The 27,209-nt window shown below is 35.3% G+C and overlaps 1 protein-coding gene across 3 annotated transcripts in view; it reads left to right on the top strand.

Annotated features, from left to right (window-relative positions):
* The window catches only part of FRMPD4 (FERM and PDZ domain containing 4), a 203,758-nt gene that overhangs the window by 84,608 nt on the left and 91,941 nt on the right, over nt 1-27,209 (top strand). For all 3 annotated transcript variants that reach the window (XM_072414372.1, XM_072414381.1, XM_072414390.1), the window contains one exon: nt 19,184-19,300. In XM_072414372.1, the coding sequence (XP_072270473.1) occupies nt 19,184-19,300 (117 nt within the window). The remainder of the gene's footprint in view (nt 1-19,183; nt 19,301-27,209) is intronic.

A 27,209-nucleotide genomic window follows, 5' to 3' on the forward strand; every position in this document is an offset into this window, starting at 1 on the left:
CAAATGTAGTTTTGTTTGCTTTTGCGTCATAATAAATATAAAAAAATCATATCAAATAAGAAAAGATGAGAGCACATTAGTAAAGCACATATCTGTGCTTTAGATATGCTTTTTTTTATGCATTAGTATGGCTGTGGTAAGGCCATACTACTGCTTTAATATTATTGTTATTATTATTATTATTTATACACTTGTATTATTTAAGTATATCTAGGACTTCATTAGTGATACATTTTCTTTAGCTAAAATTTGCATTTTTGTGTTGAGTTTTGTATCTGTATTTGTTCAACTAATTGCAGAGTGATCTTTATGTGGCTGTAATTTCCAAAGAATAATATGGAAACAGGATGAAGGGTTCCAAAATTTGTTATTCACAGTAGGATCGCATTTTGGAGGAATAATCTATAAGACAATCAATCACTTTTAGACTAACATAAAAGCTTTATTAATTTCTATTTTCCATGTTTAATTCCAATCAATTATTGTACCATTTGATTATCTTGGACTTTTTCAGAACACAGATTACTGTTTTCAGAACTGTCTTTTCTTATTTTATCCATGTGACCTTTGTCTGTTATAATCTGTCATTTTCTGCCTTTTTGTCCACAGTTTATTCTTTTGCATATAATGCTTCATTTACGTCATGTAAGACATATTCAGAAACCAGTTGCCTCAGGGTACAGCTTGTGCTATTTCTTCTTCAATTGTAAATTTTTATGGCAAGTAGGTGCTGTGCGAGGTGATGTGACTACAAATAATCATATAAAGTATTCGGCGGCTGTCTCCTGCATGGTCAGCAGAAGACAGCTGCTTTAAGCTGCAAGACTTTAGATTGGGCATTTCATTATCTGTCCTTGTGCTACAAACAGAATTAATTATTTTTGCTTTGTAGAGACATGCTGCCCGTTTGGTGCTGAAACATCTAATATGCCATTACAATGTCTTGTACCGCAATGCACAAAGGAAAATAAAATGTAAATTGGATGGGAAACTTTGAAAACTTGGTAATAATTGTAATATTTATTAACCTTGTATTATAAGGAAGACATGGGTCCCTGCACACAGATGCTTGAATTTTAATTATACATAATACATTCTGTAAGGTAAATAATTTGGGAGGACTTGACCTATAAAACCCTGTGTAAGGGGGAAAAAGATAAAATGAAAATTAAGGAATGCTTCAAAGAAAAACTATTGGTTTTATGTTGATTTTATAATAAAGTTCAGACATTTTTAAACAAATATTTATTTCTGTCTTTTGGAATTCATATAAAGTATAGGCTTTGCAAATAAACATATAATACAGGGGAGGGAAGAGAGTCTCTGCTCTTATCCCCGCACTGTGGATTTATTAAAGTTAAATTAAATTATTAAATTTATTATTAAATTAAAATTTGCAAAGTAAATAATTATGTTACTAAGTGAACATTCTCCACTTAGTAACATAATTATTTACTTTGCAAATTTTGCTTAGTAAATACGGTAAAGCTGTGCTCACTTAAAAAACCCAACCATGTGCAAGCAATCCTGTTTTTTAAATTTCAGACATGCATGGATAATTATAGCTTCAGTTTATTCACTAAGCTGAGTGAATGACTATTTTGCTTAGTGGATATTCTCTAATCCTTAACCAAACAACCACACTCAACTGTGTATTTTAGTTATTGGGACACAAAATTAGAGAACTAGGTCTGAACAAGAAGGTGAAAACAGCATATCATTAAAAACGCCACAAGGATTTTAAGCATATATCTTTTTACTTTTAATAGTAGTGATAATCAGAAATAGACTGACAGCACTTTTATTAAGAGTCACTGTAAGTCCTGGTCAGTACCAGTATTCTCCAGATACGAGTCCCCCGATCTATCACCGCAGTCTTCATCTTTACCAGCCCACGCTCAGCCTCAGGAGACTGCTTGCGTTCCCCAGCACTCAGTTGCCCCCAGGACTTAGTGCGCAAGGGATTTTGTCTGGAGAAACGCCAGCAGCTGACCTGAAGCCCACAAATACAGAGTACAGAATTATCAGGAAATCCAGAAAAAAGCCGAAGTCAAAACACAGGAAATAAGTCCACCAAGCGAGGTACAAAGAAAAGGGCACAAACAGAGTCGGGATCACAAGCAAGGGTCGGTCCAGGCAGAGTTCATTGGATAGTCAGGAACAGGCACAGGTCAATAACAGAAATACTCAAAATCACTCTAGCACAGGTAAGCCCAGCAGACGCTATAACAGGCACTGGTGACCGGGAGCAGAGAGGCTTTAAAGTCCCAGCAGCCATTAGTAGTCAGGAGCTGATCAGCCTCTACATACTCCTTCAGCTGTGCACAGCCCAACAATGGATGCTGGGGACGCCATAGAACCATCAAGCTGCACGGCTAAAGGGAAGCAGGGGCTGCTGCTATCTTAGTTCTCCTGGATGCTGCAAATTACATTGCTGGACAGAACAAACTGTGTTTATTACTTTGATGGCGCACAGCATTGAGTTGCCGGACAGATGAGCATTTCCTAACAGTTACAAAGTTCCTTTTCCGATGGCTAAACCACATCTTGGTCTGGATATCTACATCAGACGGCAGCCCATTCCTTACTATTATTTATGGGCTCAAAAAGTCCAAAAAGATTATCAGTGGCTGACCAGTTTGTGGTGGTCTGAATTAAAATTCACCTGTTTATTTCCTCTGCCTAGGTTCAGTATAAAGATTTGTGAATCCCTTTCCAGTTAGTTAATTATAAGTTGATATTATTATTAGTTGATAAGTTGATATTAAAGTTATGACAATGAATTGTGTCTAATAGGGCTGGTATCATTGTATGAATAGTAGGTGTTATTGTAGTCACTGCCTGTCCCTTTCTGCACTAACCTCCTGCCTGATTTTCTAAATTTGATTTCCACTTTTTTAGTCCAAGGAGCTGAAATTTATTTCCAAACTTTGTAAAAAGAAGTATTTAGAACAGCAAGTTGCATTGTCATCTAAAGTATACCAGACTGTTACCCACATGGGAGGCCTGAATATTCCATAGCTTTCTAAAACTTAGAGAATAAACATACAACATCAGCATCATCATAGCTATCCACACCATCTGTAGCTGCTAAAATCAGATTTATTCAACCATAACCGGCACAACCTGAAATTTAGCTAACTACCACCATGCCAGCTGTGTTGTTACTCCCGTAATGAAAAAAAACAAAATATATCCATATTATTAACAAAAAAAGAATCATTAATTTGTTTTACATATACATACAGTGGAGGCACCTACAAAACATTGGCTGCTAAAACAAGAAAAGGAATATAGCCACCACATCTAAGGTTTTTTGAAGCTGCAAAACCTTGCTTTTTATTTTGGGTTTACATACATATGCATACAATTAATATGCATATATTTTTTGTACCATTTTAAAGTTCACCTAATAATATTCATAATTAAAACCTTAACAGGTCACACTGGACACTTAAATCTGTCTGCTTGCCACTCGTTCAGTAATATAATTTGATATTAGAGGTACAACAAACTGTATTAACGATAACATTGTTTAACTGCACAACATTAAGTTAGAAGTACATTTCATGCCAATAGTTAGATCATTGTCTCATGAGCATTATACTTTCACACACAGCTGCTATTGTTTAATTTATATCTAATTTGTTTTGCAACTAAAGATCATCCAGCCATAGTTTAAAGGCATGGCTTTTCCTTTTGTACGCTCATTTGTTCCCTTTGAGTTTAAATTGTATAAATAATTGATGGATCCCATTGTTGATAAAACCTACACTAAGCAGTTTGTAGTTCTGTAGTGTTAAAATACATTACATTCTGTCATCTTTAATAAATCAAGCAGACCCAAAATATACCACATAGTTTGTGGGAAGAAATACATTTGAAAGCAATCACAAACTGCAAAATGATATATGAAAGCTATTGGGGAAATGCACTCGTTTCCAAATAATACTCACTGACTAGTATGCAAGGATTTATTTTTGCAATGGAAAGCATTGTTTTTCTTAAAATGTATTTCAAGATACAATGAAAACTTTAAGAAATACATGTTTTTTTTTTTTGTCCAATAAATTACTACTTTATAATCTAATATTATTTAATTAGTGCAGTAATGCAGTAGTAGTGCACTGGTGCCTGGGGGTAGAGAGGCTTTAAAGTCCCAGCAGCCGATAGCAGTGCAGGGCTGAGTCGGGAGCTGATCAGCCTCTGGAATCCCCTTCAAGGCATGCTGGGGATGCCATAAATCCATCAGGCTGCACTGCTAAAGGGAAGCAGGCGCTGCTGCTATCTTGGTTCTCCTGGCTGCTGCAAATGACATCTCCGGACAGAACAGTGTTTTATATTGCGATGGCACACAGCACAGACTTGTCGGTCAATTGCTCTCCTAACACCCTGACAGAAAGGAACAACACATGCCTAAAAACAGGCGCCTGAGGCTACATTTTTACATTTGGAAAAACATTTTCTGATGAGTCTAAATTTCTGCTTCGAAATTTGGATGCATCAGAATTTGGAGTCAACACATGGAAGCATGGATCCTGCCTTTCATGTATCAACAGTTCGGACAGGTGATGTAATGGTGTGGGGAATATTTTCTTGGCACACTTTGGGTCCCTTAGTACCAATTGGTTAAATGACACAGCCTAGCATATTATTGTTGTTGACCATGTCCATCCCATTATGATCACAGTGCATCTATGATCTGATGGTTACTTGCATCAGGAAAAGTTTAAGTTATTTAGACTGGTTTCATGAACATGACAATGAGTTCACCAGATCTCAATCTAAAAGAGCACCTTTGGGATGTGATCATTTATTATTATTATTAATAATAATAATAATAATAATGTGACGGAACAGGAAGTGTGGACCTGAAAAATCTGCAGTGGCTATGTGATGCTATTATTTCGATATGGACCGAAATCCCTGAGGAAAGTTTTCAGCACCTTGATAAATCTATGCCATTGGCCAAAAGGGGATCCAACCCAGTGCTAGCAAGGCACACCTAATAAAGTGGCCAATAAGTATATATATACCGGTATATATAATGTCTCATTAACTAAGTATATGCAAGACATATATTCCCAAACTCGCAACTGAAGTAGTAAATCTGTGTTCCAAAATGTATTTTAAAGCGTTGATGTGTAGAAGCTTGGCAATTCCTCACTCCATAGTAATGACACTTTGCTGTTCTTTGTTTTTCACTTACATGATGGCAGCTCATTAGTGTGTTGGTGTCTTTGGCAGGTCAAACATTGGTCTCATTATTTGGTCAGGACTGATGATCTGTTATTTTTGTGTTGTGCTGTTTGTAAAATTAGTGTGAAGGTATCTTAAGGCTGAGATCATTTAAAATTAACCCCCGAAAGGCTTATACAGCCTCATCTCTCCGCGCTCATTATTTTGCACTTGTTGACTGTGAGGTTTTTTCCCCTCCACCTGGATTGCCAGGGAAGGTGTCATCAGGTGTCTGGAGATCATCAAATAGGCCAAGCTGAATACATTGAACAAATGTATAAACTGATTAACTAAGGAAAAAGTATCAACTTTTGCATACATTTTTTTTTCTTTTGCTCAACTTTGTGTGAATATCTGCACTTGCCAGAGAAATTATCCAAAAAATATTTGGCTACCATTTGTTATTTATTTTTTTATCTTACCTTGGTATAGTAAAAAAAATACATTTTGAAGCCCCAATGAACTTATATTTCACTAAATCCCAAACAAATATTCAGTACATTTTTCTTTAAATAAACACTGTTTTCTTCAATGCTTTTCCTTTCTTTCACGTTTCTCCCTCTGACACTGTTGCCACAATCCTCCTGTATTATTGCACAAAAATGATTCAAAAAATATTACAGAGCCCTGTTAGACAATGCAACTATTTTACCTTGAAATGTGAATTTTATATACAGTGTAAAAAAATTATCATAGAGAAAAAGCTAGGTTACCCATAGTGGCCAATCAGTTTTCATCTTTTATTCTACAGTAAATATAAAGAAGGATGCTGATTAGTCACTGTGGCCAATGCTTTTGTTACTGTAATCTTTTCTCCATTTTTTTAATATCCCAGCTTACTGTTACATACTGCAGAATGGATAAGGAAAAATAGTATTGCTCATATACACACTGTACAAGAAAGTTGTTCATTGCAACCAGTCAGATACTTACTTTTATTCATTTCCCAGCTATATAATAGTGATAGCAGCAAGGTAATTAGGTGTATTCTCATTTCTTTGGGTTTGTGAGGAGGGATACCCAGTGTATTAGGCAAAAGAGACAAAAGTGTATTTCAATATCAAAGAATGAAAGTCATCAGAAGGTGAAAAACATAACTATTAAATATAAAGCTACGGTAAAAAATGACTCTGATTTATTATTATCCAGCCGTTTAATGTATTTGGTTATAATTAAACCTGGGATTTTGCTTTGAGACTTTGGCCTTTAATGAACTAATTACATATGAAGAACAAACTATTTAAACATCAATTTTTGTTCAAATTATCTCTGGAACAATCCAATATATAATTACAGTAAGAGCTGAAAAATAATACAAGGCTGTACCATACTGGAGCAGGCTGGACCTTAGCTGTGTGATAATAGCAAGTGATTTAACTGATTAATCAAAGAGACTCCTTCTCTAGTCTGTTCACCAAGGAAAGTGATTAATTCACATAGCTTAATAAATGAGGTCAAGCTGTGCTTATTTCACAGACTTTACTGTGAAATAATGTCTGTTCAATCATACCTCTATGCTTGTGTGGGGTATCTAGACTTAATTCCCTCTGGATCTAAAATGAGAAGCAAGTATCTGATTATTAGTGGTCACATAAAACCACCCGGCGAAATATAAAATCAGATGGTTGTTCAGCCTAGGTTCATATTAGTCTGTATTGCTAGGCTGACACATCATTGGGTTCTTTCATTTATTTTCTGAAGGAAAACTTCTGCTTCAGCAGATTTGTCTGTCATTTTCCATTGCAGGGTCACAAAGACAGAAGCTAAATCTATCTTACCTGTTCACAATGTTCAAATGTTTTTTTCCAGTTAATGCTTCAGACCATCTGTGAGAATATCTCCTTTATAACTCCCTGTGTAAAAAACGTATTTTCAAGAAAAAATCGAAATGTTTAAATACAGACAAAATAATTTTCTAGTATTGGAGAAAAATTAAAATGTCCTATTTCTGCTCTGACCCCATTGGGACATTTTTCTCTCTCTGCGTAACACCCATACAAGAAATAAAACATACAGTAGCCTCTGGGACAGGAAGGCACAAATCAGACCAATCATTTAAAAAAATAAAATGTAGAAACCTCCCTTGTTTGGACAATTAAAGAGGCTTCATGTAGAACTTAAGTCCCTCTTTACAGAATGAAGAATTAGGCAGGTGGTTATTGCAGAAAGGGGCAGAGAATAACATGTCTTACCTGACTGATTGCTTCAGGTAAATGTAAAAAAGCTGAGCTGCGCATGTTCGTCAGATTTGATTGCCAGGGTAACCCAGTAATCCTGGCTTTCCTTGCATGTGCTGTGTATGAATGAACTATTCCTGCCTTTGGCCCCATCCGAAAAATGTTTGTCAACCCGACACTGCCAATCAAGATGGCTGATTATTGGGCAGAAAAAGAAAGGAAGATGGTGGCGCTCTGCAATAGAATGCGAATAGGTGAATCTTTCGGCCTTAGTTCCATTTTAAGACTACAGCTGGCTGCTGCCATCTTGTATGCAATATTAGCTGGCCCAAAATGGACACTCTATAGCATTCCTAATTCTCCCTCCCTATAAACTACTTACATGGAGGAGAGAGGGGTGGAAAAGCTGGGCCAGTACAGTAATTATATGCTAGAGTAGTCAACACGCTTTTACCTGAAATGTAAGTTGGTAACAAGGTTTCTTTAAGGGTTATCTGTACCTCTGTTCTCCCTACCCCACTCAGTGCTACCCACAAAGTAAAATTCTGACGTTCAGCCTTGGTCCAGTGATCATGAATTATCTTTAAGGCTGCACAATCTGTCTCTAGAAAATGGATGTTTAGTATTTTACATGCATTCTGTACTTCATTCAAATGGGAAAGGCGTAAACAACATCTTTGCAAACTATGAACTGTTCTTTTTCAGGAGAAAGTTTGTGTGACTTCAAACAGCGCCATAAAAAAAAATCGCTAGAGCAGTGGGGAGCATACTCTAAAACAACTGCAAAAAACTTCAGTGTGCTGTAAATCTGTTACAACATAATTAAGTCATTGCTGAACTCTTAAAAAAATGTCTGGCTATCATGCTAAGACACTAGCTTCCAAACTTCAAAACCTTGTCTTGGAACAAGTATGTTACAGGTCAAAATATTGAACTAAATCAGAGCACTGCACAACTGCAAAGTATTTATAATAGAGCAGGATAGTCACCCTAGTTTGTTATTTTGGGCTACAGTACACCCCCTTTTATTTCTGCAACAGAAAATAGGGGAGGGACCCATAGCATAATACTTAGCTAGGCTGGGCTGATAACACTGCTTAAAATTTTAGTACAGAACAAAAGGTTACAAGTTTCGTAAATTTCTGGCAGTACCTAACATATATAACAAAATGCATTCAATATCAGATATAAAAAAAGGCTGAAAGGGAAGAAATAGGACAAGTTTACTATTATGATTTGATTACATAAAAATGAAGCATATACTTCTGCTATGGATCTGATTTATATTTTGAGCTTAGTAATTTATCATCAAAATCTTCTATAACTGTATTTACATTAACACATCTCAGCTGTTACAACATAATTTTCCTGCTCACACTTGCATGGTAAATTACTTAAAATGCAATATTTTTCCTGTCATGCTGGGTGAAATGTACATTGATGTTCTCTGGTTATTAATATATTTCTGTCATTTGACTTACTTGTGTGTGAAACATATGAGGGTATAAGTCAATATAATAGGATATCTAAAAGTGCAGAAATGTACAAAGGAGTGCATGAAATTGGTGACTATGACCAAGCATTTCTAAATAAAAAAATTACACACATATATATATATATATATATATATATATATATCTACCTGAGGTTTATTGGGAAAAAAAGTTTTGTTATGCAAGTCTAATCACATTACATTGATTACATTACACATACAAAAGTATGTGTAATAAGAAAGCCAAGTTTGTTTCTATTTGTATTTTAGGATAGTAATGATTATACATCTTAACATAATTTAGGTGTCTATGTTACATTATTAATATATCAACTTAAATGAAACACACATAGTATAATCCGCAACCCCTGAAAAAGTTATATTTGTGAAATGCATTGATTTAACCTGATTTAAGTTCCATTCTGATTCCAACAAATAATACCAGAGATTGAAGGTGACACCTATTATGAGATACATATATTTGCCTATATAATGATGGTACCAAGATTGGCTGTACCTTTGATGTATTACTTGTAAAGTCCAATATGATGTTTTAGAATTATAATTAAGGTATCCTTTAAAGTTTACCTTTTTCTGTTGTTCTAAATGACTAGCATAAACTGCCAGCTCTCCAGATTTTTTCAAAGAAATCTAAGCAGCTTTTCTTCTTTTCAAAACACAAATAACAATGTTTCCAGACCTTGCGGGGTCTCCATCTAAGTGCAAGTAAGAAACTCTCACCTTGACAAAGGTACCCTGCAAGGCCTTAAAAGGCTGGTTATTTAGAAATTGTAAAGGCTAAAACTACTTTAGCTTTGCCAACATGTGGAGTCCTGGTGGTTCCTGTTTTATGTTATGAATGTATAATGCCTAGGTTTTGCAGGAATTTATTGTCACCTATTAAATTCAACCAAATTAAACAAGAGAAATATAAGCCATGAGAAATAAAGCTGCAATTTGAAACAGTAAAAGGTACCTGCTGTTCTGGTTTCTCTTGTTTCAGCAAATCGCCATCTATAATCAATGGGAAGACTGGAACTAGTTGGCCTGGCAGCTGATTGATGTTATGTATATAAAGCATCTTAATGGTCATTGTCACACTCTCTGGTAGCTTGTCCTAAATCAGAGCCTTTCCCTAACAATGCTGACAAGGTCCAGATATAAACAAATCCCTTTTTGTATTGCGGGTGACATTGACTGGCCTTGTTAGGTGTTTATAATTCATCTAATGGTGTATTTATTGGTGTGTTTATTGATGCATGGGTTGATGTGATTCTTCACACTGCTACAAGGCATATTTTGCAGTAAACATCATACTATATTAATCAAGTCCAGGGCAATTAAAAATTACAATTTATCATCTAAAAAAATGCATTTAACATTTAGGTAATATTAGAGCTACTTACTTACACTTGTATGGATGCTTTCCTATATTTGTGGTTAATAATATATAGTTTTTCAATACAATGCCTTTTTGACTCTTCTTTACAAAAGGCTAAAACCATCTTTCCTTCAGGCATCCCACAGGGATATCATTCAGATGTTACCCAAAGTCCGATTTGCTATTTTCTGTATGTTGATAAAAAATATAGACAAAAGGTGGGGCTTTAGGTTGCTTTATGTTGATGGGATAGAATTTGTGTCTCCACCTATGCTTTGCAATTGGACTCATTTCTGGACGGTATGCTAAAAAGAACATTTTCTATTGCCAACATTCACCAACCAGAATTCTTGCTTCGTTCCTGCTTTTTAACTCTGTTGTACAGAAGTGGCAAATAGAACCTGTTTTGCAAAAAGAAATGTGGATAGGGTAATGGAGTGCAAGAGACAGTGAAAGAATAATTGTGCATCATGCCTCCCTCAAGTAAAGATGCTGGCTGTCAAAATGACTCCAATTCAGTGTTTCTTGACTTGTTAACACATGAGAACCCAATAAAATAACTTTTAGGTCTTCTGTAAACTCTTACTATAATTCATATATTAATAGTAATTATGTACAGCCATAGAAAAAGTGAAAGACCAACCCTCTAGTTTTTACATGGCCACATCCCTATTTTAATAAACATATAAACTCTGAGATTAACTCAATATCTGGCACTTTAAAGGCCAATCATATTCAAATTGAACATGTAGCTTATAAAAAAAATCTTTATTAGAACAACACAAAAACATAAATGTTAAAACCATATAAAATGTGCGATAGATATAACTAAATACTGCTGTCTAGGTTGCCCACATATATGGGGGAAAACCTTGCTGATTTCAAGGCATTTCACCGATTAAATCCGCTTCTTCAGGAAAAAGAGGAGACAGAAATATCTGGTTCCTATGGCACATATAGCTCCATCTATACAGATGAGATCAGAAGGGCAGTGGTGTAGCAACTATAATTTAAAGCCGTTTTCTGTTACTTATCCTTTCTCTAATTATCTTTATTAATGGTGATACTGTGATTCACCTCACTATCCATGATTCTCAATCAATTTTATCTTACTTCAATCCCCTCTTGTAGTGTTCATAGCAATGAGCTTGTGTTGTACTCTGTTTTCTGATTCTGAATGGATCCTGTTAGTGCTCCGGTGTGTGCCTGCATGTAGCCTCCCCTCTAAATGTATATATATGTACAGCTTATAGTACATAAGTTTGGTGATCTGTAGGAAGAATACTCATATATTGCTGGTTGTTGGGAAGAATTTCACCTTTACAGACAGCCAAAAAGATCATTGGTGTGTCAGCTAAACTGACCTGAGAGAAACAAGTTGCCCATTGCTCAAGGAACCCCTGGCAAGCTCTGGAGGAACTGTAACATTCCATGGAACCCTGGTTGAGAAACACTGCTGGGGAGAAGGCAGAGTATGCATCTGACTCATCTAGTTGGGTGTGTATAACCTAAAATTCTGCTATTTGGGTTTGCACAGCATGTAAACTATATTTACTAAGTAAGCAACTATTTTGTATTTTTACTAAGTTAAAAGTAAAGTAAAAAGGATTTTATACTTATCAGACTAGAAAAAGAACAACATTTCCCAAATTTTGTATGATACTTTTTTTTTACTAAACATACTATCCTTACAGTAAATGCACATGTAAATAAATATTATACCTTGCAAAGAATGTTTTGCAGTGACTGCAATTAGAGCTTTGATAAATAGTTGAACCAGGGTGATATTTTAAAGACACTAGGCCTGATTTAATAAAGCTCTCCAAGACTGGAGAGGATACACTTTTATCAGTGAAACTGGGTGATCCAGCAAACCTGGAATGGGTCTGGTCCAGGATTGAAAGCATTTGCTAAAAAAATAATAAATTACTTTCAAGAAATCTATTCCAGGTTTGCTGGATCACCCAAGTTCACTGATGAAAATGCATCCTGTCTTTGGAGAGCCTTAATAAATAAGGCATACTGTGTTAAAGATATCATACAGCACACAGGAATCTTAGTGAGCATATATTTCAATACAGTTATCCATAATATTACTGGGTTGTGCTTAGTTTTGTGGCTACATTTCATGGCCATTGATCATGGATGAAAAATATACTCCTTAATAAGAAACCTCTAATTCCAATTTCCTCTTGTGTCACAAGTATTTATTGTAAATAGGGAGAACATACAAACTCCATGCAGAGCCCTGGCCGAGATTCAAACATGGGACCTAGCACTGCAAAGGCCAGAGTGTTAACCTCTAAACTACCTTGCCACCCAGTTAAGGAATAATGCTTTAAATGAAGCATATAATGTTAGAAGTAATATTCTAGACTCAGTAGTAGTAGATAGTTACTTTATAATTACTTGGTGAAAAATAAAAAAAATATTTTTTTATATATATAATGCTGTGTGGACAATTATGTTTAGTATATTTTTGAGGGTTGAGCAATTTAAAGTTTTCAGCCCAAAATCCATACAAGTGGTTCAAAGACATGTGACCCTGTTCATGTACAGTACCAGAAGATGACAAAAGTATTACTAGATTGTATGCTCTTCGGGGCAGGGTCCTCTCCTCCCGGGTCACTGTCTGTATTAGTCTGTCATTAGCAACCCCTATTTAATGTACAGCCCTGCGTAATATGTTGGTGCTATATAAATCCTGTTTAATAATATTAATAAAAGCATTAAGCATCATAAAACAGGTATTGACATCTCATTGAGAAAGTAGCTAGAGGAAACAAAATCTGCAAGCACAAAGAAGTTTGAGGGCTTTTATCAGAATGGGTATTTGTTGACATGTGGATTTTACCAAAATAGATTTTCTCCTAGGGTTAAATTGTCTATCACGGCTTATGTCTGCAGAACATAGATGGAACCACTTAATGTATATCAGTCCTGTTTTGTGTGGGGAAAGAGATTTAGTAAATCTTTTAAAAAGGTTAATATCATTGCCAGATCTAAAAATGATTACATTATGAGAGTCAGAAAGCTGTAGCACTCCGACTATTCCTTTTATGATGCATTGCACTGCATGTGTTGCTCTTATATGGACCATTTACATACATTAGCACAGATCTAAATATATTACATAACTACAGCTGACACCTATACATTATATAATGTAATTATATCTAAATATAAGGGTGATGGTAGTATGGGAGAATTCACAATGACAAAGACAAACAAAGCTCCGTTAACAACATAATAAAATGTTATGATGAAAAGGAGGTAAAACTGGGAACATATTACATCTAAGTGCATCTTCCTGTACAAGTGTGTAATTATTGACAATTCCTACCTTAAACAGATCTAACAACAATGTGGTGATCAGAATGTCACACTGTTCTGGCTTCCTTATTTTTTCCAATGTCAAAACCACAGATTCTAAAGGCATGATGAACATGATATATAATTTTGACAAGAGTACCATAAAGTGAGCATAATGCCTTCCCTTGCAGTGAAACATCAAGATTTTACAATTTACAGTTCTGTACACAACGCAAAATATGGAATAAATAAATGTTATTATTTTACAATATAAGTAGTCCTTTTGTTCAGATGTGTGTAGCTTTTATAAATCAAATCACCATCATTTGGTTCATTGCAGCTCATAAAAATGCTGTGCATATTGTTACCATGTGCTGTGCTGCACTGCAGGTGTGTAAAGGTGTTTTGGTTTATTGCAAAACTTAATGGCACCTACAGTGTACAATACAGTTCAATGGGAATACCAACTTTGCCATGTCCTGCACTAAAGTATGTGTGGTAGCGTGTTACAGTTTTCTCCCCAGACCCTTTTAGCTGGGTGCACCACCCGGCGCTTTTCAGTAACCACCCAGCTGTTTTTGGATGGTTACTGAAGAGATGGGTCACAATACAGGGGCGACCTACCACCTACCTACAATGTCTTGTCTACAAAGCAGCTTTAGGGTTTATTTATGTGTATGCAGATCTAAAGAGTTTTTCATCATGGCCAGATGCTGTCTGTACTCTCTAGCAAACTACACATTTTTCCCACACTACAAATGTATGTTACATTCATAAAATCCAGAGCACAGTGTAGATCCTGCAGTAAAGGGTTCTCCTAGCACTTTCTTCTGTTAGCCACGTTACTCTTGCAATGTGTAGGACATACGTTATAAAGCTCAGTCCTGTGCTTTTAAATGTTCCAATGAAAAACTTGAAAAACTTCACATTTGCACACAGTAAGACATGCTTCTTTACAAATCAGGTATAATCAATTACTAAATCCTTGTAAAGTTTTGGTATAAATGCTAACATATATACTTTAACAGGTTAAACACACTTTTTGCTCTTATACTGAAGACACTGCAGACTTCAGCAGAATTCTCAGCCTCAGAGAACAGTTGAGGTGAAAATGGCTGTGACTTCGACATTTGATGGATCTTATTATACCGGGCAGAGAGTTAGCAGCATATACATGTAGGAAAGATGTGTGGGTGTATGAGCATTCAATCTCTCTGAAGCTGGGGATGGTGAAATCATTAAAGGATTTACATTCTGTATTTTAGACAATACAGCGCAAGAGTATTAGCACCAAGCTACTTTTACGTCTTTTGATAGTATTGGTGATGAGAAAGTATAATTAACATCCAGTAGAATTTACAGTGTTTGCCAACTGAAAAAAATAAACACACATTGCCATTTTTATACCTGAACAATAATTACATAAAAACTCTCCATTAAAAATATATGTACTTAGCAGAGCTGAGCTTCTAGTTATTTCAGCAAACATTGGCTGGCATGCTCTTAGAGTGCCATGTCAAGCTATAGTGTGAAAGAACTGTGTGTCCTGTGAGTACTGGTTTATTTTAATGTGAATTTGTTACCATATTTATTGTAAAATTATAGGAGCACATATCTTTGTGTGTTATAGATTACAAAATGTCCCTTGAGAATGGCCCATAGTAGGATTGGAAATTGGTATTGCTTTTCAAATGTGCTCATCTTGCACTTTTATTTTTTCTTTTTAAAAATTTTTTTATTATTATACAAATTATACATAACTTTGCCAAGAATGAACACATTGTTTGCAATTTATGCCCCCAAAGACTGGCCATACATGTGGCATTTTTTTACAATTTTAGACACTTTCAATTCAATGGGAACAAATTTGATTTAATCAAACTTGATGAAAAAAATCTCATCACCCTATTATGGATTTCACAACTCAATTCATATCAGGAGGTAAGTGCAGTAAGAATAAGTTTTCCCAATGAGGTCACAGGACAGAAATCTGACAGCATTTTGACTCTTCATCACTCTATCCAAAATAGATTAAGAACATAAGGAGTGAGGTATATATTTGCAGTAATAAAGGAAATTGAAATGTTTTATGATGAACTCCAGGGAAAACAACTATACCCTTGCAATGGGTTACCTTTTTCACTGGTCATTTTGCCTAGGGGATTCCCACTCCCACTATTCCCACTCCCCCGACAGCAGGTGCACCTCTGCAACCTCATGTATATTGATGATCCTTCATTGTACTGGGTGATATAAGAGAGCTGCAACTGGCTGAGCAGTGACGATAAATAACACAGGGACAGCCTAGAGGAGAGTAAAGTTTTTCACCGTTTGCATCATCACCTAGACAAGTGTTTGTTAACCTTTTATGAACCATGGCACATTATTTAAATTTAAAAAATCCTGCGGCACGCCACAAATCAAAAATGTTACAAATTGAGGCTCTGTAGCTAATTTGACACTTTTTTTACATTGAAAAAATCCTGCAGCACACCACATATAAAAAATGTTACAAAATGACACTCTGTAGCTAATTCTCTTGTCTCTAAGAATAAACAAGGCAATTAAGCTACCTACTGCCACCCACTGACATGGAAGAGTATTACATACCAGTCACTGTATTACTCTGCCAGTCACTACAGCACAGACAGTCGACAATGGTAATCAGATAATTTCCCACGATACACCTGAAGATCTCTCATGGCACACTAGTGTGAGCCGCACAGTGGTTGAAAATCACTGACCTAAACAAACAAACAGGTAACTCATGCAGTGTAGAGGGGGACCTACTGCAAGAATAAAGTTCTTCCTTATCCAGAGTTCAGTTTTAGGTATTAAACACTAGAAAGAGGGGTACACGCACTCAATTATGTTTTAATTGTTTTATTATACTTTTTTCATATAGTGTTTTTAAATTTTTGTCATTAGCATCAAGGGTCTACCATAAAGCACATATTACACTACTTTCTTACTTTAAAATAAGTTATAGAGAAAGTTTCAGAGCAGCAAAAGCTAACTCCTGAATTTTTCTCTTTGACACAGCCCATCACCCCTAGCTTTCAAAAGACAATAAAGGCAACTAAAAGGAACATATTCAGACAAGATTAATTGGTAGGTGTGCAGTAAATTACCTGGGTAAATTGGTGTCAGTGGTAGTAGTATAGAAGACATTTGGGAGAACACTGTAACAGTGCACATCTTCCTGGTACTATTTTACAAAATCTGTGGACATTTCAGCCAATATGCCAAAGGCTTTAAAGTACATCATAAGCTTCAAAAGCAAAACTCTCTTCCTGAAAACCAGCCAAATGAAAGAATTTGTTACTCAGTGGAGTTTAACATGCCATATGCTGTAGCAAGACATCAATATACTATAAATCACTAGCTTGAGAAAAAAAAGAATAGAAGTGACCCACTTTAGGACAATGAGTCCTATTGGCAAATTGTTCACTTTATGCTGCCAGTCCAGGAAGTCACTTGAGATATAAAACTCACTTAACTAAGAGCCATAGAAGTGTAATTCATAAGAATGAAGAGTAGACTGTTTGAGTAGATAATGGAACGTACTTAATGCATTGTGCAGGGAGCAAAGAGGTGATTCAGCCCATTGCCAGCAATTTCAGTTGAACATTTTTAGCAGTTTATTGTAGTTTACATGTTTGTTAATGTCCATTGTACATATGTTATATAGTAAAGCCCTAAAGCTGACTATATATATATATATATATATAAAAAGAAAAACAGTCCAAAAGATTTGAGCATGGTTGTGTGACATGCTTACTGAATAAAGAGGTATAAACATAGCTAATAATAACAGGTGACTAATCAGGCTGAAAACTTCCATCACATTCACTGTTATTTTTTTCTGACCCTGTATAGAATGGCAAGCTGCCAATGAGCTTCTCTACATTTGGAAATTAAATCTATTTTTTTACTTATATATACAACATAGTTGGAGGTGGGTATAAGGTATCTAAAACCTATGCTTCAGCTTCCAAGGTGCAGGAGAAAAAGTATGTATAGTATCTTAGCCCTGGTTCTCTAAATGGACCATCTAAATTGCATTTCAGTTTAAAGGCTTGCTTTCTGGACATTTAGTGCTTTGGTTGTTTAGCTATAATCTGGCTCACAAACACAAAACTGTGGCCATGTTACAAATTTCTAATAAGCAGAAACCAACATTTAAAAAAAGTCTTTAGTGACCCCTGTAGTTGCAGACATTATGGTGCAATGTGTCATCAAATTGTACAAGCAGAAGCACGAAAAACAGCAACTAAGTAGCCTGACCTTCAGTACTACTGGTTTGAACTTTAAAAAATATTAATGCATGGTGCATGACATATGTATTTGGAATAATATTATAGATCAGGGTTCTAAAAATTCCTTTTCAAGCACATCTTTACACAGATGATACAGAGACCACTTACTACGTTAAAGATAAATAGCCATGGTTAAACCATGGTTACTCTTCTTAGAACATAATTGCTATGTAAGTTTGAAACTTTATGTTTTTTGATTCATGGGTATGGAAATAAGCTTAGCATTATAGAAAGACAAGGGTCAGAAACAATACTTAAACCGTATATAGCCTGTTGCCTTAAATGGTATAATTTTTTCTTCCAGCTGCAGTCCCTGTGTATTTTCTTTCTAACGTTCAAGCTGTTGCATTAGAACTTCAGATGGTGCAGCTGTACTGTGCTGGTTCTCCTCTTAATAGCAGGCTGGGCTATCCGGGATGATTTGGTCTCCGAAAAGTGGATTGAATAATGCTGGCATAGGGAAATCTTTGGATTGAGATTTGGATATTACAGAAAAACTTGTTTTTTTATTTTAATATTTAATGGACTGTTAACTGATAGCCATTGCTTCCAAAGTTTGAAATACCAGCTGAAAAAAGTGAAACATTTTTTACATATCAAAAATTGTTTAGCATTTATGAAGCCACCATTAACCTAGTACTCTGCAGTTAAAGCCTGGGTATGATCGTACTGTATGGACTTGGCAGTACTAATGACCTTTTGACAGAAGAAGGGCCTTTTCAGAAGTCATCATCTACTTCTGGTACCTTTGCAAGTCTCCTTTTATTGGAAACTCTATAAATGAATATAAAATGAATGAGAGTTACAATTCAGGAATGGCAAAATATTTTGTTCATATTCTTGGTTTATATTTATATGTTTTATGTTTGCTTTAATTGTTTTACTCCTTTATATAGTGATGACACTAAACTGTACAGAGATAAGTAATGTGTTCAACAATATATACCATAACCACATGAAGAATGCACTAGCTCTATGTATACAGTGCCCTGAATTGGGATGCTGGCAAGCTACCACCATCCTTCCATGCTAGTACTGAGTACAGTGTATGCAATATTGCATTTAGTTTAAATAAACATTTTTAATAAAACAACATGATTATTTTAAGTTGCTATTTTAATGAATTAAATTATTATCATTTTATATTATTTAAACTAACATATTTCTACTTACATTAGTTGTAACTACTAGATATGTTACTACTGATACACAACTAATATAACTGAACGGAATGTGTGACAAGATCTATTTTGTCTTTATACAGTCATAGATCAAAGTCTTCAGGGTGGCCTCCACCTTCTGGGACCTGGAGTTTGCCTCAGGGTCCGACTTATGGATGGGAGATGGCGACAAACAGAGATGGGAGAGATTTCTTCATCAGGTAATGATCATGATTATTTAAAACACCTGTCATAATGCTTTCTGCTTAACCTAAAAATAATTATTCATTTATGTCCGGGTGCCATAAGAGAAAAAAGAGTCTACACTCACAGGATGTTGACTTTACTGATGAAAACCAGAATTAAAACATGCTATATGAGCACCCAAGAGATCTAACACTAAGACAGAAGAAATGTCACTAATAGTCTGCACAAACAAACCTTGCTGAGCCCAGTGAGTGATTCTGGTAGATGAAAACATCAGGTAATTGCTTTGGGTGTAAATATCTCCAGTGTTTTGGTCAAACATAACACTGCTTGCACGGTCAGGTCTAACATGTTTGCCGTTTTAAAAGGAGAAAATTGCAGCATTGATTGTAAATTTCTAGTGAAATTGTCTTATCGAGTTTGCACTTTTAGCTGGTTATATGATGGTATATAAAATAATAATAATTTTGTTTTTTGTCACTTGCACATGACTGGTGCCATGGTAGAGGAAATAGTAGCTTTTTAGTTAAAACTTTCTGAATGGATTTTTTGAGGTATGGCCAGGAGTTTGATTATTTTATTGCAATTTGTGTCCCCGTTGGTAAGGCCCTAAAAAAAAGAAATTCTTGTGTAAAAGCAAAATTATTGATTTTTATCATTACTGCACATCATTCTTCTTTTCTGTAAACTTTATCCTGCAGCAATTCTGGTTTTGTCTGAAATGTAATGATCCCGAAAAGTTCCTACTGTTGATGTTGGAAAAAACATTGTACTGCTTCTCATACTTCCTAATTGTGATGTAGAACATTCCAGTACTGAGAAGTAAGGCATGAAGATAAAGTTACACAGCATAGACATCAGGGAATATATTCTTTCGGCCTTTCAACGGATTCCTTTTTCATGCTGTGCTTATTCTGAATTAGACTAAATTGCCTTTCTTATTTGGCATAGTTATTGTGTTTACTTGACAGCACTACTAACCTTGGTGAATCCGTTTGCTTGTTTCCTGGAATTTCTTATTAAAGCTTTTGGATTTCAGCGATATCTGACATTTAAGCACATCCTCTATAAATGAAATGTGTTAAGGAAAACATGTTGTGGAAAAATAAAGGACAAAGCACAAAATGCATATTTATTTCAAATATACAATAGGTTCCCCCTATTGTGATTCTGGAAAATTATTAGCTCTGGGGAAAAGAACTGAAACTGATTGTGAAATGATGAAAGGCACAAACATAGACAGTATCAGTAAAACAGCATACACCCTGGCAAGGGACTTGAGTCTCAGATGGTGCATTAGGAATCTTGAACACCTTGCAGAATTGGATACGAATTCTAACCTTTGGGACTGTATATCAGCAAAATATACCCTGTTCAAGGAATACGATAGCATGGACATCGAACTGCCATTATCTTCAGAAAGAAAAGTAGTAGCAGGCAGACACAAACACTGATTATACAATTATATTGTGTATTGAAAAGGAATTATTTCATAATTAATGAAAATGTTATTCAAATGGTATTTTACTCACAGGATTAAAAAATAGGTTTGGCTGGATTTTCTTTTAATAATATTTATAGCAAACTGTATCTGTCATGTCCATTGCAACTTGTTATGTCCTATTCTAAAAGTCCACATGTTTTATAACTAGAATGTAAGTATCTTTTATGAGATTGCAAAATCTGCATATATTTGATCAAAAGGAATCTGCACAAAATTAAATAACTAGTAAATGCTCAAGTTAGAAAGGTGTTAATAAAAGTTTTAAACAAAAAAAAAAATAAAAATTATTAATTAAAGCACTATAAAGATCTTTAGTTACATTTTTCTTGGCCATTTGCACTAATAATGGGCTGTAATAAACGGTAGGCTTATTCTAAATAGAATAAATATCCTTTCATATGTAGTAATATTAAAAATGCAACTTTATTAATAAATTAAATGTAGTGCCACCAGGGCGCCCATTCTGGGACAGGGAGTAAAAGAGTTCCTTAAACCAGTACTCAATACCAATTTGTTTTTATTGTAAAGAGGAAGTGTTAAACCTTCTTTTGGTTTTTCCTAATATCGTTGACACCAGTATTTTGCTTAATTTCTAAACTTGTTAAAATTTGACTTAGAATAGTGGGCAAAGAAAAATGTCATAATAGGGACATGTGTTCGCAGCCTGTATCCTGACCAGGGTATGCAGGGGGGACATGAACGCCCTTTATTTCCCAGGTGTAAACTAAGAGTTCCCTGTTGCATCACTGTTATCTAACACTATATAAAGTTTTAATTCCTAATATGCTGAACAATGTACAAAGGCAACTATAATACCAGTAATACTGGGGGCATCTGACATTTTTATACATACATACAAATATGCATGCATGTGTCAGGTGAAACAAAGGATTGTACCTAGGTTGCGATATTGCCATATCTATCCGCCATCTAATGTCTAGAGTTTATCCACCAGACATCCAATGTCTATCTACCATTTAAAGCGAAATGTATATTTACCTATATGACACTAATATCCAATTGCCAGATAAAAAAACTATTTGTATACTAATTTTATCAAATGTTTAAGCCATAGAAAAGTGACAGTTAAAATTAATTTTGTTTGATTCCAAAAAAATTGGAATGGGTTATCTTGGTGCAAACAGAACTACAAATGTATCTATAGATCTACAATGACATTTAGCTTAGATGTTTGTAAGTTGGCTTTAAAGGTGTTTTTGGCATTGTAGGTTTTGTTTTTTTTTAACTGAACACTTTACTACTTATACATTACTTCTGAAGACATACCACTTATCGTATGCCTCAAATTATAGAATTGCTGGATGAGTTTGAATAAGTAACCACCTATGTTCCTTGACTTTACTTTAAAAATAAAAAAATGTATTTATACATATATTTATTTTATTAAAGTTTATGAGATGTATTTTTTTTTTTCTTTGCTTTTAAATCAGCCCTATCTTTGTGCTCACATGCTCTGAACTGGTTCTCAGCACGTGTTGTTATTTTAGATTATGAAACAAACAGCCAAATTTCACATGGCAATATGGCAAAGTCAGTATATCCAGCCAATATGTTGTTTTGTTAAGTGCAATATTTCCACCTACATGATACATGATAAAAAAAACACCAAAGACAGATTTGCTATTGTTACAGTCTTGTCACTTACAGTTAAATTTCTTATATACCAAGCCAAGTTTTTGTGTTGAACTTTGATCATTTTAGGTTGGCTGAATATTAGCAGTGGGATAGATCATCTGTTCCATGCGCATTTGTTTTTGCTGTTTCTTTTTAAAAGTTCCAACTCTAACTTTATTGATAAATGTAAAATAGGCATATATGGTTTGTACTTCAATGCACATATTTTACCTGTCAATAGGAGACTTTTATGGGTACTATAGACAAGACAACACCCCTACGTGGTTCTCAAGCTACCAACTGTGGGTGCAGGCTTGGGTATGTACTGTACCTCTTACCTGTTCACTGTCCACAAAACAAAAAGTCACACCTCCACAAGATCCACCTGACTGTTTTTCTTTAAATATTAGGAATAAATACAGCTCACTCTTAGATACCTTTTGCCCTTTCCAGAGGCTCAGTCATATGGCTAAGCCCTAGGGCTCAGAGAAAGAGATTTCAGAATGAGCATTACTCATTTCACAAGTTGGCTTCTTTTTTTTATTAGTCTTTTACTGATATCATTGAAGTCTTGATGGTCAATATAAATATTACCCAAAGATGCTATAATAGCCACCTCCTCCCCCGCCCACTAATATTGCTGGGGGTGTAGTCCCTATTGCATATTTATATATTGCTGTTCATTTCCCCTCTGTTTTTTTTACATTAGAGCAGTGGTCGTCAACCTTTTGGGACCTACGGACCACTAAATTTACTGGCTCGGGACTGTGCATGTGCGGGGAGCTGTGTGTCACTAAAAGGGGAAGAAACTTCCCCCATAGTAAAGTCATGATGCCAGAACCCGCCCACTCTCCGATCGCAGATATGAGCCTGCGATGGGAGAGTGGGCAGCTTGTGCCCAGAGACAACCTGCCCCCTAAACTTGTATTCCAAATGGGGTGCACAGGGGTGCACTAGCCAGAGCCGTGGACCACCAAAATTTTCTCCACCGGTTGGCATTAGAGAACATTAGTTCAATATTAGAGAACATTAGTACAATACTCCCACTTCCCTGTTGTAAAAGATCACATTTGTGCTTTCACCATCACATACAAATTCAGTGCAAGTCTTTAAATGGACACACCTTAAGGTCTATATTGTAAAATTGTACAGCAGTGTTTCTCAACCAGGGTTCTTTAGAGAAACTCTGTTGTAGAGTTATCACCTTGCTGATATTTGTGTTCCAATTTGGACTGACATGTCTAAATGTCAAAAGAAAAAGTTCTAACCAGTGAATCTATTATGAATCTTCAGAAGTAAGGTCTTTCGATGATTGTGTTTGCTTTTGAAGCCTTTGGAGCCTCAGGCACTTGGGGACTATGTCAATAAAACACAAAGATTGGTTTGAACTGTACTATACTGGGTACCAGCACACAGATAAGCTTCTACCTCACCATGCCACTAGGATACACAATGTTTAAAGTGCAGTGGGCCTCCACCCATGCAAATATCTCATTTTAGTAAATTGGCACTCTTTTTCATGTTTGACGGTTTATTTCAATATTTTTTCTCTGCTGCATCTCATTACCTTCTCCCTATTATACACATGTACAAGTGAACAAAAGGGCAGTGCTGCTAACCTTAGTATCATAAAATTTCTTTGTTTTAACTGAGCAGGTTTCCTGCTTTTGCTGTCCAGGTTTGCAAGTAGTAGATATGAACAAATTGTAGTACGTAGTATGCTATGAACAAAACGAAGTGACAAAAAACTTATTACTTAATTCATTCATCTTTTGCATTTGATTTTTCATATATTATACCAATAGAAATGTACCGCACTAAGAAAATAAAACATTAAAAAGCTTTAAATTCCACAAAGATATTTGCTTTATCCTGTAAAACATTTAAAACGTGATTACTATTTTAGGTCTTTTTCCAAAAAATGAGAAAAATCAAAATGTAGGGAATATTAGGCACAAATGATATTAACCTTGCATTTTCAAATACTTGCCTAAAGTCTTACTTTAGGATGTGCTTAATTTGTCTACATAACAGCAGCGCTGGGTCTGGGCAAAGCAACTAGGCTGAACATAGTGTGAATCATATTACTTTTAATTGTCTTCAGTAAGCAAAAGATAAGGCAAGATTTAGTAAGTGCATGGGCTTTGTCATCCTTTGGGAGCACATTATAGTAAAGGTTAAATCTACTTCAAGCTAAAAATCAGTATTAAATGAATTTTAGTTTCTTACATGCCTTCAGTGACCTCCAGCTGGAGTTCTTCTCTTCTTAATTATTAAAAAATCTCTACAAGAAAAACTTGAATATATTCAGTTTAACGTGTATGTAGGGTCAGTTTTCCTTTTCATATAGATAAAATAAAAAAAAATAGATTTTGCTGCAATAATCACTATCAATCCGGAGACTGAAGGAATGAATGCCTCATGTCAGTACATGAACTGAGTGGCTTCTTGTATTGCTACCTTTTTTTACACACACTTTCTGCTATACAGAATAAAGAAAACGGGGTGATACCAGGTTATATTCAGGTACAATGCTTACTTTTAAAGATACATTTGATGATATATTATTTAATCCTGGGCATAAAAAAATAAATACATTTCTTTACAAGCCCTTTTCTGTAGGCTGAATTTTAATTAAAGATGGGTTTGCTGTGATGTGAGAACATTTCCACCACACCTATACTACAAACTTGCTTTAAATCATGGCAGTTTAAAAGTGCCTACCAGGCATTATTATGGTAACAATTAATTCGGTAGGAAATAAACGTATTTATACATAGAGATTTAACCAGTGCAAACGGCTACTTTTTTAAGCATTTTAAAATGCACCTTGTCCTATAGATTTTAAGGTACTGTCGTTTGAGGACTGTGCACCTGTATGTGCTAGAAGGGTGATTAAATATACTTACAGGACATATTGTTTAATTTTGGATCAATGTTATTTTACATTTTTATAGTTTTAAATTTATTTTTTATTTATTCATTCTGAGTTTAAGAAGTTCAATAAAGAACATGCTTTTTTAGCGATTTGGATTAGCATGGTAAATATGTTGACTAGCCAAGAGCTCCAGCTGTTGGCTGAAAATCATTAATATCAAACATTCATGCGTTATTTCATAACTACATATAATAATTTATATTTCAGCTACTGATGCTTATAGTGATCCTATGATTTGCCCATGCAGAGTACAGTAACTGGATCATTTTATTGGCAGCCTCACTAGCAGTAAACATTTGCCTTCGTTACCCACTGCTAGGTTTCACTGCTGCATGCATAGTGACATACTAGGTGCTTCCAGATAAGGTGGTGCATGTCAATCAGTCGCCAGACTTCCATGAGACAGTGCTGATGCTTGGCCACTCAGGTACCCAACATTGTCCCATAGCCCTGTGTATGCTTCAAGTCACATAAGGCAAGAAGAGAACAGATGGTAAGTATAAACTGCTGGGGCGAGCAACGACTGCTAGGTGAAAGGTTCACTTTAAGCTATCTAGAGACGGAAGAGAGGGCAGGTAGAGTCTTCCTACAACATTTCTTAGGTAAGGATTACTTGAATATGCATGTCGATGCCTATAGAGATAAGAGGGAACAGCGTAAAGAAATCCTCTGCATTAGAATGCTTCAGAAGATCAATGTTTTTACCACCTTCAGTCATGGGTGCCCTGATATGCATATTTCATGCCTAATGGCAGGACAACAGCCATTTCCTGTGCCATATTAATGTCTTAATTTCAACTTCCAATACACTACAATATACTGTAAATGTGCTTTATAGTGGCCATCTGCACCCAAATGCACATACACACTTGCAAAACAATGCACTCTAACACACATATGTGACATATTTCTTTTCTTTCCTTTCTGACATCTAAAGCTTGTTAAGTCCCATTTATGTTTTTTTAGACGACCAAAATAGACCCAAAAACCTAATGACATATAATCAGTGACAATTTTTGTGCATTAAATATAATGCAGTAACTCTCATGCAAACAAGTCATTAGTAAAATGTGTTTATAGCCAATACTTTGTTTTACAAGCACAGTACTGGTGAATCCGAGGGGTTGTGAACTTTGTCTGGTAGCCATAGAATGCATACTGGATTTGTTGCTTACACACAGCCTGCCATACTACAATATCAGCATCACCACCCTTAGGCAGGCAGGAGTGAGAATAGAGGAAGAGAGCAACCTAATTCAAGGTTTACTGGCTCACCCATGATAGTTTATCTTAGAAAACTCGGAAATCACGGAATTCGGAAATCACAGAAATTCAAATAATTTTGTAATGATAATATTGTAATACAAACAAATCTTTATATAATATATATATATATATAATTTTTTTTTTTATTTAAAGTTTATTATTAAATTATTATATGTATTAAATATTGGATATGTTTCGGTGAGCTATGCCTAAGAATTAAAGGCCTACAATCTAACATAAATTTCCATGCAAAACAACATAACGCTTTAACGCCAGGGGGGTTAATAAATCAGGCTCTATGTGTGTACACGAAGCAGTTTCATTAGGAAGGGTGGGGTGTTGTGCGCTGAACTGTATATACTTTTGGTCCCTGGACTCACATCGCATACACATGATCTATAAAATGTTTTCCTAGAAGCCCTAGATTTCTAGATATGCCCCTGTAGTAAAATTTTGCAGACAGTAAACAAAAGAGAAACTCTCCACTACAACAAAGACAGCAAAAGAAATCCCTATATATACATTTTTGTGAGTTGAATCAGAGGCTGGTAAAATCTAGTCTAGCCAATTGATTTTTTTT

This window comes from Pyxicephalus adspersus, chromosome 1 (genome assembly GCF_032062135.1).
Source record: "Pyxicephalus adspersus chromosome 1, UCB_Pads_2.0, whole genome shotgun sequence".
NCBI classification, from domain to species: Eukaryota; Metazoa; Chordata; class Amphibia; order Anura; family Pyxicephalidae; genus Pyxicephalus; species Pyxicephalus adspersus.